The sequence below is a fragment of the Anser brachyrhynchus genome (genome assembly GCF_964034855.1).
Source record: "Anser brachyrhynchus genome assembly, chromosome: 1".
NCBI classification, from domain to species: domain Eukaryota; kingdom Metazoa; phylum Chordata; class Aves; order Anseriformes; family Anatidae; genus Anser; species Anser brachyrhynchus.
This window is the reverse complement of record NC_137694.1, coordinates 118,208,434-118,228,682: the sequence shown is the minus strand read 5'-3', so window position 1 is coordinate 118,228,682 and position 20,249 is coordinate 118,208,434. Positions and strand designations below refer to the sequence as shown.

Genomic DNA, 20,249 nt, shown 5'->3' with positions numbered 1-20,249 from the left:
GCCTCTCCCCGGGGAGGATGGGAATGAAAGGGTCGCCAGAGCTTCTGGGCTCACAGAACAAGGCCTCACACAGCCTTCTCTATACATCCTAATTTACTTTCTTAAAAGGCTACAGGGAAACTGGCTTAAGAGATGAAGAGAAGCTTTTAATGCCATGGCCTGGATGCGAACGGTTAACAGGAAGGTGATGCAGTGCCCTGTCCTTTGGAAGTGCCAGCTTCCATCATGTACAGCAAAAGGACTGACTGGCTTCCCTCACTACAGATAAGTCCCAGGAGGTGGGTGTTTTCATGGAAAACATTCATTTCTTCCCTGGCCTCTCAGGAGTCCTGTTTCACTTACACTACCATGGCCTTTTGCTTCGTGTCTCCTCCCCCATCTTCCCTCCACCCCCCCTTAGTCACCTCTCTTTACTTAGTAAAATACCCCAAGCCAAATTTGGACTACTCTTGGGTATTTTGTGAATCTGAACATACGTTTTCATTTTCTTAATCCTGGACTACAAGTTGATACAACACTATCAGTACAGGCACACCATTTTTAGGAATGAGTTACTGCTAGCAAAGTACTTCCAATATATTGTACAATATTTAATTAACCCCTCTTAAAATGTGCTCATTGCCGTGAGTGTACAAAAAAAGGGTAAAATAAGTCCCTTTTGCATCTGCCCAAGGACCTTGTTTGTGGATGAAAAGAAGCACCTGGTGCTTCTGCCTCCTGCCACTCAGGGCTGCGGGCAGACTCCTCAGCTGCACAATTTCTGATAAAAGATGAGCAAGCCCAAGCCGGTGTGGTTTAACTTCTGTGGTGTTTCTTTGCTTGGGAGGTTACAGAAAGGTTTGCAAATACTGCAATATTACCTTACGCTCTTTCGCTGATTAAAATGCATGCTGAATTTTTATCACCCCCTTTCCATAGCTGTGCCATCCAGGGCTACCCGATAGCCGTCCCGGGTTGGGTTTCACAGGCTGCCTCCACAATGCTGCATGTGACTGAACGGGCAGCCTGGGGGAAACCTTTCCAGAGGAGACTGGCATAGCAAGTGTGGGACTTCCTTTTGGCTTCTTTTGATAATGAAGAGAGAAAACAGTTTTGCTTTTAACCATGGCTTCTCAGGAAGAGGTAAGTGAAGCTTTGGGAGGGTGTGATGTCCTCTAAATAAGTGACGCATCTGTGTTTTGCTCTCATGTAGTGTACTTCTCAATGTTGTTCTACTTCCAGATGAACAACTTATGCAGCAATTACAAGGTTTTTAAATATTTAAAAATCATGCACAGCAAGCTGTCCTTTTCTCTGCCTTAAAGCTAATGGTTTACATGTAAAACTTAATTTATGTCCATTGAAATGTACATTGAAGTTTATCAAATGAAAGAGTAGAAACCTTATTGCAGCTGTTTGCCGAAAGGTGAAAAGACATTCCAGGTGATTAAAGATTTGTGTCACCAACAAAACGCATATACTTTGCCTAAAATGTGTCACTGTAAACATTTTCTGGGATTGACTTTGCAAGCACTTATAGTGCTTTTACAGCTTACCAACTCCGCTGTCTTTAGCAAGCCTGGACCTATTTCACACCACTGTGAGTTCAGAAACATTTTGTCACTGATAGTGTTCAGAATTGGAGGCAGAAATTAGAATTTCAAAGCTATTTACCCTAAGTTCTCATATAGCCCATTTTAATCATTTTCCAGTGTGTAGAAGGTGATCAAAGGTTTTCTCAGGTAAAATTCAGTGGCCCCATGCATGAGGTTGCTGCCAGGTGCTGTACAGGTGTCATGTGCTTTTCTATCTTTCTCTTGTTTCTGATTGCAATTAAGGAGCACCTCACAGGGAATAGATAGAAATTTAAGGGAAAACACCTCCAGTGTAAGTTATTTAAACTAGCTACAGTGCTTAGATGAACCTGAAAATAATTTAACTTCAGTGGTTTGCTGGTTAAGTAATTATAAGAGCTTCTCTCATGAAGTAAATAGATTTTACGAAGTGATTTATTTTGAGCAAAAACAGCGTTCTTGAAAGCGTCTCTCTGGATTCACTTTGTATTTGCATTACATTCAAAAAAAATTAACAAAGAAAGCATGAAAAAAACTAAACGTCCCTTCTTATAATGAGAAAGTCGTCAAATTTTTTAGAGGTGATTGATAGAAAAAAATTGCTTAAAAATTGTCTTTTTTTCTTTTTTCTCCTGTTGATCCAGGCACAAGAGACAAATCCCACTACTGGAAGTCTTGAAATCATCTCTGTTACAGAAGATGAACCTCCAGTTCCAGAAATTCACTTTTCCTTCAAAAGATTTTTCAGCATACAAGTGAGAGTTGACCCCAGTGCAGATGGATCTGGTAGGGACACTGCATAGCTTTTGACCTTTGTAATCTGAACAGCTAATGTAGCCTTGCAAAACTACGCTTGCACACTCATTCAGAGAAACCAATTACTTAGCGGAAGAAACACAACCTCACTCCCCCAGCTGTGAGGTTTGCCACCATATTAGCAGGTGATGACATCTTGCGTCTCTTGTGTCTGCTTGTATGCACAAGCATTTTTCGTAGCCAGATTATTCAAACACTTCAGCCACATAGCAAATATTTGCCCACACTTTTCTGACATGATTTTCAGTGGATTATTTGAAATTTTCTCAACTTGGAAATTGAGGCCATTACAAAACCCAAATATACAATATATCGGCCTTGGAGGAATAACACGTTTGCTACTTCCCATAGGTTTCACATCAAAAATACCCAGTAACTTCAACAGAGACGGGATGAGCATCAAGGGTGAAGATGAAGCAATTTAGTTTTACAGTCCATTAGCTACTACAGCTGTCTAAAATTTTTTGCATACTAGACACCAACTCCATTGCCAAAAGCAGCTATTCAGCTGCTCCTAGGGAGGGGCTGGGCAGGCTAGGATTTACTTGTGATTCTATAAGCACTGGGAGACACTCTTCATCCTTGACTGATTTTAACTTTCTGCTCATCTCAGACTCAAAGCTTGAAGAATGAGTGGGTGAAGAGCTGGATGAATTAAAATTGAAGACAAGGTTCTGCCAGCTCTTTTGTGTACGCGTGTGTACAGATGAGAGAGCTGTGTGTGCTATTTTCCCATAGTTTGCACTTTGAATATCAGAATACGTTACACACAAGTGAACCTTTCATTATTTTCATTGGAATCTGTTCTCTTCCTGATCCACAATGCTACTAAGTTGAGGTCAATTGTGGAGGTGAACAGTGAGCAGGACCTGCTCATGAGACGTATTTGGCAATTACTACTAGTGTCTATTTTAACTTTAGCTGCATATTTTTTCCTGAAAACTCAATCTCAGCCTTGAGCCATTGATTAGTTCTCTACTTTTCTTCATAGAAAAACCTTGGCCAGATCACCTTTTCCCACGTTTTTCAAGCTATCTTATAATTTGGAGTTCCTCTTTTTGCAAATTGCTATCATTTTCAATTAACCTTGCTTCAAAGTCCAAAAGCAACTTTCTTTCTTCCTGTCTCGAATACTATTTATTAGCTAGTCCTGTCTTCTTTCCAGTATGCCTGCTTATGTTTGAATTTTTAGGCACCTTTTACTCCATTCCATGGGTGTTCTTCCAACTCTGGAGGAATGAAGCTGTGAGGTAGTACGGAGCTGTGAAGCGTGAGGTAGTACGGAGTGCTCAGAGCAGCATCTGAAAGGGGCTGTGGCTGGAGGGAGCACCAGGACCACAACTTGGTACAGGCAAGAGTCAGAAGATGTCACAGACAGGAACCATCATAACAAGGAGATTCAAACCAGTTCATCCATTGCTATTTCTGCTTAAAGACTTTATTAGTCCATTTGAGCATTCTGAGTTCTTCAGAAAGTATATCAGTACCCTGCATACAGGTTTGATTACACAAACAAAGCAGGTCAGAATTTCATTTTTCTTCAGGGTTTCATGTTTTCAAGAGAGGTGTTTGCATACTTTTAAAGCTCTCAGTGTGATGTAGCCCAAGATAACCAAAACTTAGAGCTCACGCTCTTGGTGGCATTGAGGACAGGCCAATCGTGCGCTGTACAGGTATGATTCAAATTCCAAAGGCAATGGGGCAGTTACTGTTCCACCTAGTTGAATGTTAGATGAATCTTCACTGCAAACTCAAGCTGTTTTAACTTCACAGAATCTGTTGTCTCTGTTTGGTTTCTAGGAGATATCGAACCACCTTCGATGTGCCATGTTTTAATCTCCCCAAAATACCTTCCATATGTCTGTGTTATATTCTTTGTAGTAATCCTAGCAGTTGCCATTGGCCTGGGTGGTGAGTACAATTAGTTATTCATTAAGTTCTCGATTAACCATTCAAATTCTTAATTTTTCATGAGCCTTCTGCTTAGAATGGAATTAAACTGCTACTGTGGCTTGCTTACTGAAGTAAAAAATCTTGTTGATGCGATGGCTTTAAATTTTATTTACGTGTATGAGTAAAATAGATCTACCACTCATGAGAGGGTTGGTGTAATATTTAGGAAATAAGGGAACCTGCAGCCGTAAGAAATCCTTCTTCAGTCAAATTTCACTGATTCATCTTGGGTGGTGACCTAAGAACTGAGAAACCAATTTAATGTAATGTGCATAGTTTTGTCCTGTAAATGACTTCTTTAAGTTGGGTTTCAAAGAACTACTGAACTTTCCCCTACAACAAACAACCTCAATGAAGGAAAGAGAACAGGATGAGCTCAGCTGTGGCTGGAAAGTGTGACCTGCCAGGGGCTGGTGCCAAATATGTAGGGGGTAGAGCGGTGCCTCCATGTCTGCAGCTGGGATGAGCGAGGGTCTTCTTGCTTTGCTGGTGAGGAGCCAAGGCACACAGAAACTTACCCTGGAGTGGAATGTATACTGGGTTAAGGGAGTTGTGAAGAAGCCAGCATAGACAGCAAGGCCGATTCATCCAGCATTTCATCACTAATGGATGAGTTTAGCAGCACCGTCAATGTCCAGGTTGTATTTCAGAAGTTCCTAAAGTACAGGAGCTGTCTTTTCCTCATCAAGACAGAAATATGGACAGATAATGAAAACCAGAAGTGCTGAATTAATATCCAAGTGTGTTTTCATCACCTTGTTTTCTTTCATTCTTGCTAGTCCAATACAACTGCATTGGGAAGTTTCGCTGCCGGTCATCCTTTAAGTGTATCCAGAAGTCAGCCAGGTGCAATGGTGTCTTCAACTGTAAAGAAGGAGAGGATGAGTATGGATGTGGTAATTCAGATTTGGTTATAAATCCCTCCTACCTCCTCCTGTAGCATTTAGCATATTATTAAGAGATATGTGTTGTAAAGAATTTCAGTGAGACAGAGGAAGATAGGGAGTGATGGATTATCTAGATCAGGACTTAAGAGGAATGATCTCTCTGGGGTATTGATTTACAGCTTATGAGAAATCAGACTGCTCTTAGGATAAATGTGATGATTACTGAACACTGCTACTGCCATATTGAGCATGCTTCTCAGTTAAAAGTCTAGATGTTTTTTGACTTCCAGCACTTCCTGTTTGCAAGGCACACCATCACTGCATTACAGTGTGTATATATACAGCACTCTGCATTCGCTGTTACACAATTGTGCTGTGCCAGTTCTGAAGGCTGCAAAAGCATGTTGTTATCCTATGGGATGTGGGAACTGTTTTTTTTTTCAGTGCTGAGTACTGTGCAATTTGCTGTTGCATGGGTGAATGTATTCTCCCACACCTGAGTTTTTCTTTGTAATGGTTTATGGCATCGCAGGGCATTTAAAATGGTCCCTCCTTGTCCTGCACTGCAGAAGGTGACTGTGATGTTTTCAACAGCTGGAGGGAAAGGATCCCAATGTTTGGGAGTAGCAGAACTGACTTTTAGATCAATGTATTTGTAACTGTGAGTCCCGCACCTGTTGCTGAGGAGGCAGAATGGCTTGCAGTGGTGTTATCTCCCCATGATGGCTCAGTTCCTGCCACTGGGCTGGCACAAAGAGCCACCTGAAGGATCCGTGCTGGCACTGGAGTACAGGCATTCCCTGTGAGCTGAGCTCCCAGCCCGTGCACCTCTGCTCTCCCCAGCCGCTACCTGCCCATCAGCCCAGATGTGCCAGCCCCGTTGCATTAGTGGGAAGGGCGCAGAAACCTCCGTGGGAGCCTAGGGGCTGTTGTTGTTGTTTTTTTAAAAAAAAGCATAGAAAAATTCCATCAAAGGATCCAAGTGATGAAAAAGACAAGTAGTAAAAACTGCATGAACCAAGAAATGTGGATGCCACATAGGGTTTTCTTCCTCTGAATCTCAAAGTCAGGCTGAGTGGCAAGAGAGCAGTGCTACAGGTGTTCACCTCTGGATCCTGGCGAACAGTCTGCTCAGATGACTGGAAAGCAGAGTATGGAAATACTACCTGCAAACACCTGGGTTTCTCAAGGTATGAATGTAAAACAGAAGAAACTTTACCTGGCATTCTGAACAAACTCTGAGGTTCGCAATCTTTCTAATGAAACCTTGTGTTGGCATGGGCTTTAAAAGAAAAAAAAAATGACTTAACAATCCACTCTTGTGAATAGTTGAGTATTCAACAACGTCGTTGAGGAGGCTGGGTTAGTTGGTTATAGTTGAGGAAGTCTGGGTTGATGTGGAAATAGTCCTGAATATTTGTGCACCAAAAATGACATTTACTCCTCATTTACTCCCATAAATCCTGGATGATGGCTACCTGCAATGCTTTGGTTAAATCTTCCCTGTGGGTTGCAGGTACCTGAATCCTACCTGTCTCTCAAGTAACTACAACCTGTTGGTAAAGCACTAAACAATGTATGAGCATTTTCCATTTCTTTCATTTTCTCGGCAGGAAAATTGCATTTACAATTGGTGTCATTAAATCTGCTAGGAAATGCTTTGTACTTCCCTTAGTGAGGCCCAAGCTAGGTCCACCTCGCACTAGGGAAGAACCTGATGAGGCAGTTATCACAGGATCACTGAATAGTTTTTAATGGACTGACCTGATTCCTGGAAAAAAGCACCATTTCTTTCAAAAAATTTCACACAACTGAGAAAGAGTTTGGAGCTGCGAGTTGCATTATGGTAGCATCACTTTGATTTCTGCATATTAGATTTGCAATATAAAGCTTCTTTGAGTAAGTTCTTGTTGCCTTTCTGATAAGGTACATCTCAATTGCTCAGTGCAACAGACAAGGAAAAGCATCCTTCCTCCTGCAAAATATAACTCTAGGAAAAGGAGACAATATACAGTGTTTCAGGAAATGTGCCAACCAGTTACAACAAGAATTCTATCACAATATTAGTATTAAAATTTACCCTCTCTACCAGTTAAATGCTTCTCAGTATGTGTGACTTCCGCACCTGATTACGTCAATAGTACACACACATTACAAAAAGAGCTTCTTGGAGAGGGTAGGATTGCTTTACCAAGTGTCAGAATCCGGTCACTGTGGTTGCTGAGCTGGATTTTCACTAGAAGAAGTGTTGAATTATTCAGATGGATTACTGAAAGTCTGTCTGACGAAGCTGTGTTTATGGTTTATTTGCAGTTATGTGAGTTCAGGTTACCTGCCGGTGGCTGCAGTTGAAAAACAGTTTCAAAGACATTTTGTGTCCCTCAACCACTGGTTATCAGCTGATCAAGTGACATCTCTGCACAACGCAACAAACCTGAGGTATGCTTCAGCTTCTTGGTTGAATGGCAGAAAACCAGGTTGTTCCTGTAGTGACAGGAAGAGAGTAATTAATAGAAGGAGAACTCTTAATTGTTTGAGATTGCTGCCTGTTTTTTCAGGCATGTAGTACTTCATGAATTAAACTTCAACAGGGGAGGGTCAGGCTGGGGGTTAGGGAAAGGTTCTGCACTCAGAGGGTGGTCGGGCACTGGGACAGGCTCCCCAGGGCAGTGGTCATGGCATTGAGCCTGATGGAGTTCAAGAAATGTTTGGACAAGGCTCTCAGACATAGGATCTGATTTTTGGGTGGTCCTGTGTGGAGCCAGGAGTTGGACTTGACGATCCTTGTGGGTCCCTTCCAACTTGGGATATTCTGTGATGCTGTGATTCTGTGATTTGTGATGTCAGGCATCATAGACCACGGTTCAGTAGCAGTTTAGTTGAAATACTAATTAAAAACCTGATCCAAGGCCCATTACAATCAAACAAAGGCTTTATAATGAGCAATTTGAAAAGTCTATTTGTCCCATGATTCCTTTACAACAAATGGATAGACACCAGGCACTTATCTTTCTCTACTGTAGAGCAGTTTCTTTCAGTTTACAGATCCCTAGATACTTCTCAGTGGGCATATGAACCCTTTATGGTGCATTTCTTTATCTTGACAGCTGCTTGCTTTTCTTAGTTACTTTTCTCTGAGAAGCAAGCTATGGATCCACGGAGACTACAGATCACATTCTGAAAATTGCTGATGAGCCTCCCCTCACAGAAGGGTGAACCACTCTTCAGCAGGATGAAGTATGGTCTGCAGACTCACAGTGGTGTCTAAGCTCCTACCTTACTCCAGCTAAATGTCTTAAGTAGATTGGATGAGTATATGACTTTGTGTCTCTCTTAAGATATGGGTTATATATATTTAAGTGCACATAACTGTATAGGGAAAAAATGGTAATCTTAAATTGGAACTAATACTGTACTGTCTCTTCATCTTAGAGAGGAATGCACTTCTGGCAATGTAATCATCTTAAAATGTTTGGGTAAGCATCAGCAAAAGTGAAAATAAGAAAAAAATCTGTCCATCTGTTGCAGGGCAAGAATTGGGAAGAATTGTATACTCAGGGGCATACCATCAGTTTTTCACACACAAGAAAAATTGCGTTTCTTATATAATGTTTCAAAGAATTTCAGGAAGCCGGAATAAGCTGGGAGGGCAGATTTGGCGTATTGGGCAGCAGGAGCATTTTGGTGAGAATCAGAATAGGAGGCAGACATTTAAGGATTGTGAGTTCGGTAAGTGGGCTGATACCACAATTCCAACTCTTTTTCAACCCCCCCTGCCCCAGATTGTGATATGAAAAGTCAAAAAACAGCAGCAAAAAACTCACCAAGGGAGAGGAGAGGCTTCAGCCTGCTTATGTGGGCTCCTGGGCACCTATACATTTTGTGGGCAGAGCAGTGGGCTTCACAGCTCAGCAGAGCACTATGTCTGCAGGGGAGAAGATGTGAACTCCACAGTCCCATATCAGCTGCCAGGCACAATGCTGCAGGAACAGGAGGGTGGAGATGAGATCTCTGGGGCAGCCCCAGACCAAGACGTGGGCCACAGGGTAGGGGATGGGGATGGAGATGGGCCTGAGGATGGTCCTGCTGCAGAGACAACCTGGTCTTGGTAAAGCTGGGAGCAGAAGGACTCAAGGTGACAAAAAAAACCGTGTCTGTTTCCCCCATGGACCATAACCTTTGCTTTCTGGCAGCATGCGGGACGCGGGCCAGCTACGGGCCGCGGATCGTGGGGGGAAATGTGTCCTCCCCCCGCCAGTGGCCCTGGCAGGTCAGCCTGCAGTTTCACGGGCACCACCTCTGCGGAGGGTCCGTCATCACCCCACGCTGGATCATCACGGCTGCCCACTGCGTCTACGAGTAAGTCCCTGAATCGTGGTGTCCCACTGATCAACCCTGCTTGCAGTACATCACTGGGGACACTACAGAAAAGGGATCAAGCACTGTGCTTTATCTTCATAAAAAACCTGCAGGAGAGATTGGGTTATCCTTATTTCACAGGCTTGCTCCAGAGGATTTAAATCATCTCTCCTTCTTCTTGCACCAATGCAAATCCTTATGAAAAAGAGTTGTGCCAAAAAGTGATCCGAATGAAAGGGCCCAGTTTTCAAACATCCTGGGCACTCCCAGCTGCCTGAGAAATCAACTTTAAAAAAAAAAAAGCATATAAAAGTCAGATTTTATGAATCTAGATCAGCAACTCTTCTATATTGCATATGAATTAATAGCTCAGGAGAAATTTGTACTTGCCTGCTCTGGTACTCAGAAGATCCAAAATAAATCACAAGACTCTTTTCAATTTGACAGGATCAATCAGCTGTAGTTAAGAGTTACAGTGTGCTTAGTGCCCTTTACCACGTATTCTTTGAAAGACTACTTTGAAGGAGTCTTTGAGGTGTAAATAGATGCTAAACAATTGTTTAGACCATTTTTTGTGTAGTAATACACATGGTCTTCTCTTATTTATATAATGAGGGCTATTGTCTGGTTTTGCAGTCTTGTTTGCTGCCTGTGATGCAGGTGAGCTCTTCTTGCTCCGACAAGCCCCAGAGCACTGTCACCAAAGTCATTTAGGCAACTAAAATGGGATTCATCTTACCAGTTCTAGGTGCCCTCAACATGGATGCTTGCTTCTAAGCAAGACCTCTGGGATTCTTTTATATCCAATAGAGAGTGGATACAGGACAGACAGATCCCACTCCTAGATTCTATTTAGAGCCCTGTGCTGCCATAAAAATAATTACTTAGGTGTTAAGCATTTTAGGACTTTTGTCCCTTAGCTTTATCCCCCACAACCCAGTTGGCTGTGATGTGTTCAAAGGCTGATGGAGATGGGAGCTGGCAACACAGCCCATGTTCCTGGGCCCTTTTCCTGGCACCACCGCTCACCTGTGGCTAGCCTGGTGGGATGAAGCCAAGAGGAGAGGAGCTACTCACGTGCTGGCAGATGAACGACGCGGCTGCTCGTGGGCTGGGGACAGAGGCACCTTCCAGAAGGAAAGGCTCTGCCTTGAAAACACCTTGCCATGAGTGCCAACTCAGTTCGCCTAATGTCTGAGCACAGGCATGCCAGGCAGTACCATCAGCAGCTGTGGGGTCACAAAGAAAGACAGACAGTTTCTTCAAGGTATACCAACGCAAAGCTCTCATGTATTTGTAAGAAGTTGCATAGACAACATGTCAGTAAGCCAGTGTGTTGCTAATATTAGTCACCTTTTCTGTGCTTTTGAAATTAGATGTAAAACGTAGCCAATATTAGTAGATCAGTAAGCCAGTGCAGCAGGCTGTAGTTATTTGCCTGCAGAGATTGATGTGGTTTGTAAGCTCAGGAGACACGCAGAAAAAATGAGAGTTTTCTTGAAGGTTTCTCACCCTCTCTTACCTCTTTGTTTCAGCCTGTACTTGCCGAGCTCATGGAGCGTGCAAGTTGGTTTTGTGACTCAGCAAGACACCCAGGTTCACCCATATTCAGTGGAAAAAATTATCTACCATCGAAATTATAAACCCAAGACAATGGGAAATGATATAGCACTGATGAAACTGGCAGCTCCGCTTGCTCTCAACGGTAACTCTTTCTGCGAGCTTCCACTTGGCTTTCTCACCTCTCTAGCTAGGATTGGGCAGGGTCTTTCCTAGCAGAGAAAAAGAAGTTCCTTAGGTCTGACCTAGGCCAGTCGGGTGCATCCTCTAAAAGCAATGAGAGAAGAGCAGCACAGATGCACTGAGACTGCTGCTGTGATGGCAAGGCAGGGATCCCTGTTGAAACAACACGGCATGTCCCCAGTGCTCCCATGTCCCCAGCCATGGGGCAAGTCTCATCTGCCCCAGCACATGCTGCACATGGCAGCAAAAAGCCCTCTCCGACCCCAGCATCAGGAACTCCTCTGTACTCCATATCCAGGCACACAGAAGGAGAATATGATCTCAAGTGCTGCAAAACATTTCCAATCCATTCTGGTATTGGCTTGCTGAAGGCATTTAATAAAAGGCAAACATTAACTTTAGTCTTTCTAAATTATTTTGCCTATCTAAAATAAATGCCCCACCTCATTTTTCTTGGACGTCACAGAGATTTTTATGTCTTTGCTGTCCCTATTTCTGTGAGCACAGGAAGGTCCAGCAGTATCCAGAGCTGAAAATCAAACTTAAATTTCAAAGAGAATCCAAGACAATTGATATATAATGATGTATTTAAATTAAAACCACGCAGCAGAATGCCACCTACAGCTGACACAGCTAGTGAATGGAAATAATAAATAACAATATTGTATGAATGTAAATGATCACCTACCAAGACCTCCTAATCACCGTGAGCTCTCTCTGCAAAGGGGAGGCTGGCTCTCTCTGACACATCTAGATTGTCCATTCCTTAATCAATACTCCTGAAATCTTTCTAACACCCAGTTTAAATGAAAATTCAGCTTGGATTTGTTCTGTTTCAAATCTCAGCTACTGCTGTTTAATTTTGCTCAGGGTCAAGTTTGAGAGGCTGCCAAGAACAGAAAAGGCTCTGCACCTGAGCTGGGGGCCAGGGGCAGCCAGGGGAGACTTGGAGGCTCCACCCTGGGGGCTTGGTGCTTGCAGCTGGGACCATTGCATGCTGTAGAACTGAACTGCTAGGAATTACCCACTATAATGTCATATCTTCCTGCCCTTTGGTGCCATACCACCACACCGGGACCTTTCACTGCCATAGCAGCATGCCATGGGGGCTCCGTTGTGCCTGTCAACTGAGTACAAGGTGTATTTCTTGTTTGCTCATTCATCATTTTACTGACATCCAAACACCTTCTTCATTACTTCCTACTTGAAACAAATTAGGCCTGGTGTAGGTATTGTTTCAAACCTTGGCTGCAAGGCAAAAGACTTACAGGACTGCCAAGCTATTTTATGTGGAGACTGGATGGTTTTCATAGCAAGTTCATGGCAAGACAAACCCTGGAAGTTTTACTCAGTCATATAACTTTTACTAAATTTTAAAAGCTGTTCTCTCTTCTCTCTCTCTCTCTCTCTTTAAATAGGTCACATAGAGCCAATTTGTCTGCCTAATTTTGGTGAACAGTTCCCAGAAGGGAAAATGTGTTGGGTATCAGGATGGGGAGCAACTGTTGAAGGAGGTATTTTAAATGTCTGCTGTTAATTTCAGTACATTAAAACATCTCACATAAAGTAAATACAGGATTTGATCGGAGCCTTGTTCAACATTCAATTTTGTGGAATATCAGGGGGGGAAAAGATGACATTCCTAAATTTTATGGTCACCCTAGAATGGGAATTCTTTCTTTTGCATGGGGGCAGATGAGGTAAAAGTGCTGTACAAACCCTTATTGCAAGGAATGGATTGGCACACTCTATGAAAAGGATGAAAACCACAAATAGACAGCAGCACCATCCAGAGTGTTGTACTGAGACCTCAATCAAACCAGCTGTGTTGTTTATAACTTCAAGCATTGAAAGCAGAGCATGAATGCAAGAATCAAACATTCATTTTTTTCCAGTAAAAGTATGTATGTATTTTCTGGCAGGTTGGATGATAAAGAAATTGGATTTGTGAATAATGTTAAAACAAAAAGGGATTTTTTTATTTTTAGCATGACTCACGGGTCATGTTAGTCAATAATAAATATTGAATCACTTTCAGTTGAAAGTGCTTGAATGCTCAGGTCATTATTTTCTATTAATTCTTCATTTGTCTCATTTAAAATGTTCCCGTTGTTCAGAGAACAAGAACAATATTACCTGACCTACAGATAATAGCAAAAGGTGAGAGAAAACAGAAAGCAAGGTTTACAACGTTAAAAAAAAGTTCTAAATTGGAAGAAGAGAGCGTGCAAGTACTCCGATTTGTGGGAATGATTCATTCAGACTCTCGTGAATACTTATAAAATAAATCAGATGTTTGCAGATGTTTTGTTGACACATGGGTTCTAAATTCAAAACAAATTTATGCACTAGTATTAGAAGAGAGTGCCCAACTAGCTTTTAAGATCACTATTGCCATTGCTTATCTAGTTTGAAGTAGAAACGTGGCTTGCAGCTTTTTATTACATACTGTGATAATTCCCAGCTCTATGCAGTCATTAGTTACTGGAATTTGTAAGTGATGAAACATCTGGTTGCCTTACTTGTATGTTGCAATTTTAACTATATTTCTTTCATCCTTGATTGCCAGCTCTTCATATACTAAAACATCCTCTGTGTATAATTAGAGATTACTTTCAAAGATAGAGTTTTCGTTTGTTTGTTTTTGGTTTTGTTCTGTTTTTGAACAGGTGATACATCCGACACAATGAATTATGCAGGTGTTCCCTTGATTTCTAACGCAATTTGCAATCACAGGGATGTCTACGGTGGGATCATAACTCCTTCAATGCTTTGTGCCGGTTTCCTAAAGGGAGGGGTAGATACCTGCCAGGTATGAAATTTTCCAAACTGCAAGTGTGCTCATTAACAGCGGCGATGGAAAACATGGGTGATAAGCTATCAGAAGGCACTCCCAGGCTTTTCTTGGGCAAACATTTGTTCTTGTGCCATTTACTCCATTCACCATGAATATATAGCACTGACTGTGCACACATTCATATGCTACAATTCCCTTCTTATATTTCTTCTGTGGACCATATCGGCTACTTCTGAAGCCAAATTTACTTAAGATATTTTTTAATTTCTCATATGTGCTACAGTGTGGTACCATCCTTTCTTTGCCCTGGCTATGGCCTCTGCACTGCACTGAATTGCACTGTGAACATCTCTGGAGGCCTGCAAGGTGCAGAAACCCTGTGGTGAAAAGCAGCCAAAACATTTATCAGAAGAGAAGCAAAGCATGCAACTTTAGAAAAAGTAGAGACAGGAAAAAGAAGAAAGGGTTTGAGTAACTCAGAGTCTTGTCAATAACTCATCCCTACACACAGTAATGCAGGCTCACCAAGCAAATTGTGGATGAAGGGCAAGGTCTGTGGGGCACTTCATGATTCCAGCGTTACCTAGTCGCAATTACATGAGGAACGAGATGAAACCAAGGCATGAGGTGCACTGATTGTCATCAAAATGCCTGTTTGCACAACTTCCCCAGCAAGGTACCCAACACCAGAACATTGTAGCGGCCAGCAGAGCTGCCCAAAGACAACATGCTCAGTGTATGGTCCTACTCTTTGGCTCTTTCTGAATTCCCTGTTTAATTTCTGTTGTTGTGGTGGCTCTGATGGTCGTAGGGCCTGAACAAAATAAATTGAGAGTTTTCTGTAGTTACTTCGATGGTTTTTGAGAGCAGCAGCTGTGACACCATGGCATGGAGACTGCAGATTAGCAATGCCCTGCCTGCAGGACAGACACATCCCCCAGCACCTCGATGTTGTTTAACAGCAGGCTTGGATGTTGTTTCTGTTGTACTGTATCCTAGCTGGGCAAAGAAAAATAGGATCTAACAGGCATCTCTAAGAGGTCGCCAATTTTTGCTGTAACATATGCTTATCCCAGGACCCAGAGCAGAATGGAAATAAGAAACTTTGAGTTACTGGACTATGCCTCTCCCCTCACCCTGCCAAACAGATATTCCCATCATTTTCTGGGGCACTGACACTTGTTTTAATTCTTTGTCCTCCAGGGAGATAGTGGGGGCCCTTTAGCGTGCGAAGATATGAGCATCTGGAAGTTGGTGGGGACCACCAGCTTTGGAGTGGGCTGTGCAGAAGAGAACAAGCCAGGCGTCTACAGCCGAACCACCTCCTTCCTGGACTGGATACACGAGCAGATGGAGGTGTGGTTTTGCCCTGTCTCCATCTCTAGCTGTAGCTTTGCTCCACGTGTGCCATGCAGGATTCAGCTCCTATTTGTCACAGCTGACTGGTGCTGTAGGGCCATGTGTGATCTGAGAGCACGTTTGTCCTGTGGAAGCTGAGTGGGGAGAAATAAATGGGGAAGTGGGGAAGGTGTTGGCTGAAAGGAGAGAAGAGCAGAGGCAAGGAAGTAGGGGGACAGTACAACCACCTTCACCTGCCCCAGGTGATTTGTACCTTACAGGTATGCACCTATGCACAGGCTCTTAAATTTCATTCTTCTACCATCAAGACGAAACCACCCTAAGCACAAATCAAAGTGTACGTCCCATCCTGCTCCACCCTGGTCCTTACAGACAGAGGATCCAACACTCCTATTCCAGCACCCAATTTGCTGGAATGAATGAATGAATGAATGAATGAATGAATGCATGCATGCATGCATGAATGAATGAATGAATGAATGAATGAACAGCAGTGGGGCTATGCCAGCAGCAGCAGCACAGCCCCCAGCCCCAGCTGTGCTGCCATGCTGCCACATGCTGGAATCACTCCTGCCCTCATATCACGTGTGAAATAGGTTAGATTTCCTCCTCAAACTGAGGTGCCAATGTCAAGCACTCACAGACAAGGAAATTCCCACCGTGAGATTACATGCGCAGCTTTAGCTCAGTCCTCTGTCTGTATACTGTATGACACACACCATTTTCACAGCCTATGTTACATACAAAGGTTTATGCTATCCCATGCCCATCTGCCACACAACAAAGCTAGAGAAGACAGGATAACATGCCCAAAGCTTTAAGAGCTCTGGTATTCTTTCTTTATTTCTTTTTCATTTCTCATGTCTGTCCTGTCCCCTGACCCATGTTCCCCCACATATCTTTGGCATTGTGTTCCCCTACATCCAAACATAGTTTCTAGAAATGGCTGATATTTTGCACATGCAAGAGAAATGCAAACATTTCATATGAAGATGTCACATCTAATGAAATAATCAAGGGGAAAAAATATTTAGCTAATTTTTTTTAGCTAGAAATTCACATTATAATTTTTCACAGGGACATCCTTCAGATTAAACATTTATTTATCCCCCTAAAAAGGACTTTCAGTTGCACCACAGAAGCACAGACACTTACTAATACAATGAAAAAAAAACACGCAAAAGAATGTAAAGGTAATATACCTTTGAAAACAGGACCAAGTGAATGGCAGTCCTGATCTGCTCTTAACTGCTATTGCTCACTGTGGATTGGGATTCATTTGATCTCTTCAGAAGTTCCTCTCCTTTCTTCACTCTAAATTAGCTCTTGTAGTTAAGACTGAGCAAAGAGGTTAGGAAAGTGATCCATTCTGATCTAAGAGATGCAAAACTGCAAGACAAGGAATTTGGCCATCAGCTTGCCCTTAAATGGTTTCTTTCTGGAAATTGGCTTTATAACTTCTCATCTTTCAAAGCCAGTCATCTAATGCAGAGCTTGATCAAAGTTGAGCTATTTGTGTTTTCTGATCTTCTGTTCCCTGGTTTAAAACCTGAATAAAGCATTTCTGTCTCAGAAATTTTCAGGAGCATGCAAATATTTTGCTAATGGCTCTCCCCCGTAAGTGCAAAGGGAAGTTCTTTACTGCTTTCCTCTAGGTGGTGAAAATTACTTGGTGTCATTTAACAAGATGTTTCTCCAATATTATGAGCAGAATTTCTCGTCTCCATTCTGAGAATATCAATCACTAGGGAAGGAAGCAAAAAGTTTATAGTGCTAATTGGAGTACCAGTGACCTACATACATGACTGTCTGAGATATACTGAGAAAGGTTCCCACCTCAGATGAAAAACAGAAAAAAGAGAGAGAAAGATAGAAAGAAAGGAAGAAAGAGAGAAAGAAAGAGAGAAAGAGAGAAAGAGAGAAAAGAAAGAAAGAAAGACAGAAAGAAAGAAAGAAAGAAAGAAAGTAAAAAGAAAGAAAGAAAGAAAGAAAGAAAGAAAGAAAGAAAGAAAGAAAGAAAGAAAGAAAGAAAGAAAGAAAGAAAGAAAGAAAGAAAGAAAGAAAGAAAGAAAGAAAGAAAGAAAGAAAGAAAGAAAGAAAGAAAGAAAGAAAGAAAGAAAGAAAGAAAGAAAGAAAGAAAGAAAGAAAGAAAGAAAAGAAAGAAGAAGGAAGGAAGGAAGGAAGGAAGGAAGGAAGGAAGGAAGGAAGGAAGGAAGGAAGGAAGGAAGGAAGGAAGGAAGGAAGGAAGGAAGGAAGGAAGGAAGGAAGGAAGGAAGGAAGGAAGAGTAATGGAACAACTAAGAGGAAACAAAATAAACCCCTTCAAAGCTTTCTTAGCTCCCTGTATGCACTTGTCCCACATGCAGTGTCTGGCACTGTTACTAATATATTCCTCCTTCCCCCATAACCATATCTCTTCACAAATCTTCTGTTCCTGTCTCAGCCCACGTGATGCTGACAATGAGTGAACCCAAGTGGTGACAGAAGCTGATGGCATTCGCTCAGGTTCACAATGCATGTGATGGGAATTAGACCATGTCTATTCTGAGGAGCTGGTGTATTTTTGTGAGGAACAAGCATTGCCATTCCTATGGCAGAACTGGCTCCAGTAGCCCCCTGGTGCCTTTGGTGACTGTAGTACAGTAAAAAATGTCATTTCCTTCCAGGGTTCAACAGGTAGCAACATGAACGTTTGAATAGATGCATAATTGGTTTTGTTTTCTAGAGAGAAGAGCTGCAGACCTGAAGGGAGCGGCGACTTGCTGGGCTTCTGAACACCCACGTCAAGATGCAGCCCCACAGAAGGACCTACTGCACTCTTCTGGATGTCTGTTCTGAGCTTTCTACCTTCATGGACTACTTTTTACCATTTCTTTTTGGTACTGGTAACTGTACTTAATGAAAACTGTTGCACATTCGTCTTCTTTTGGATGGAAGAGGCAGTTTCATTCTGCATGATGGACACAAGCATTTACTGTCATCTACTAATTTCACACAGAAGTGCTAAGACTGATAACCCAGAATGCTGCAATAAAGTTTTGCAAGCACCATGGGCAAAAGACTACAGGAACTTCAGATCAGGTTCTTGTTACTATTTTGGTACTTCCCTTCCAAGAACCAGACTACAAAAAGATTTTTTTTTTCCTGAGAGTATTCATGTATAAGGCCCATGCTGTGTTGCACAGGTACCAGCAGTTATTTTTTATAGACATAAAGCACACAGGAAGTAAGCAGTTGGCAATTTTGGCACACATTGGGCAAGTACACTCAACTTTTGTTAGGAAAAAAAAGAATTCACTGGATTCTAGTCTTTTATCATGTGAGCAAAATCCCTAAAAATTGAATTCTTGGATGTTTTGTTGCTGTAAATGGCTCTGAAATGAGCAACATACAGATGATAACTTTACTGAAAAATTCTGAGATTACTGAATAGTCTTAAAGAGAAGAGGGACTTCTTTACTGCTTTTTGACAGGCTATAATGCCAAAGTCATTGCTCTACGTATGGTGTACCACACAGTACAATATCCATTGAATGCTCCCAAGCTCACGTCATGGAGTACGGCTCACTAAGGCACTCATACTCAGCTGCCTTCCCTGTTTTCTCTCCCTTTTTCTGCAGACATAGATACATAGATCCCACACCCTTTGTACCCACTAGTGACATCAGTGGTGCCGGTGAACTGGTGGCAGCAATGCAAGCATTTAATCTGGGGACAAAATATCTGAAGTGCTGCTGTGGTTTCCTGCTTTACAAGCCATTTTAATGCAACAGCGTCTTGTTGTTAGTTTGAAAAAATGCCCGATCGTTTTGCACTTGCTCTCTTTAAAAAACCTGGGATGCAAGTTATCAACGTAGAATTGAGTGCGAGGGGCTAGGTAGGCTTAATAACAGACAATGTTGTCAGAGCTTTTCAATACCAGCCAAAACTGATCTTATCATCTGATCAAATGCTTATGATATGCTTGAAATGTGGTTTTGGAGGCAGTTCTGTTTGCCTTTAACTCCGTATCTGTATCACAAATGTCATCCATCACCGCTGCAAGAAAGCACTGGTGAAATCAGAACTGCATTCTGACTGCAGAGTGGGGTGAAAATTGAGAGAGAACAACAAACCATCATGAATGGGCAACCTCTCTGTTGTTCTGTGGATGCTCACTTCAGTCTCACAGGTCACTGCACTGACATCTTTCACCGTCACAAAAGGAACTCCAGTGCAATGTGAATACCACTTCCAGAAACAGCATATTGGAAAGAAGAGGGAAGCATCACTGTAAATCTGACACAAAAGTTGGAAAAAAATGGAAAATTTCAACTTGACAGAACTGTGACAGCATTAAAACGAAGTATGTTGAACCTTTGTGTCGCTAACAGCTTTTTTTTTTTTTTTGAAGTGTTTTAATGTTCCCTGTTTGTAGGATAACACTTTCACAGCCCCAGTATGGCTCATGTTTTGGTATTATCAGCAGTCGGAGATGAGGTCATGAGATGATGGCAAGTCGCCACTCCCTTCAGGTCTGCAGCTCTCAGATCACAGAGTAGTTATGTCATATTTCTGAAAATGTCCCTGAAAATTCCTTTTGAATTCCTACTTCCATAAAAAGACTGCACAGTAAGTATACATTGTGAGCCACCTTTATATTAAAGAGAAGCCCAATGTAAAACACAGAAAGCTAGAGTCTCCTAGACAAGAAGCCACATTATTCCCTAAGTCAATAACCATTATTGATGGGTAGACCTAGCCCGGGCTCTCAGAGCTGCAAATCTCTCTTCGGATTTGTTA

At 42.2% G+C, this 20,249-nt stretch overlaps 1 protein-coding gene across 3 annotated transcripts; it reads left to right on the top strand.

Moving 5' to 3' along the window:
• Positions 1-799: 799 nt before the first annotated feature.
• Positions 800-18,264, top strand: TMPRSS3 (transmembrane serine protease 3). Of its 3 annotated transcripts, XM_080594135.1 has the most exons (14): positions 800-837; positions 919-1,122; positions 2,198-2,339; positions 4,170-4,280; positions 5,102-5,218; positions 6,276-6,399; positions 7,523-7,648; positions 8,642-8,685; positions 9,403-9,568; positions 11,104-11,273; positions 12,730-12,825; positions 13,981-14,123; positions 15,312-15,464; positions 18,193-18,264. In XM_080594135.1, exons 2-14 carry the CDS (start codon positions 1,105-1,107, stop codon positions 18,211-18,213), a joined length of 1,431 nt encoding a protein of 476 aa, XP_080450261.1. In that variant the 5' UTR covers positions 800-837; positions 919-1,104; the 3' UTR covers positions 18,214-18,264. The 3 variants fall into 3 exon arrangements, with proteins under 3 accessions (XP_080450261.1, XP_080450260.1, XP_080450262.1); XM_080594134.1 differs by lacking the exon at positions 18,193-18,264 and having other exon boundaries at positions 15,312-15,881; XM_080594136.1 differs by lacking the exons at positions 800-837; positions 919-1,122; positions 18,193-18,264 and adding an exon at positions 3,562-4,042 and having other exon boundaries at positions 2,208-2,339; positions 15,312-15,885.
• Positions 18,265-20,249: the final 1,985 nt, after the last annotated feature.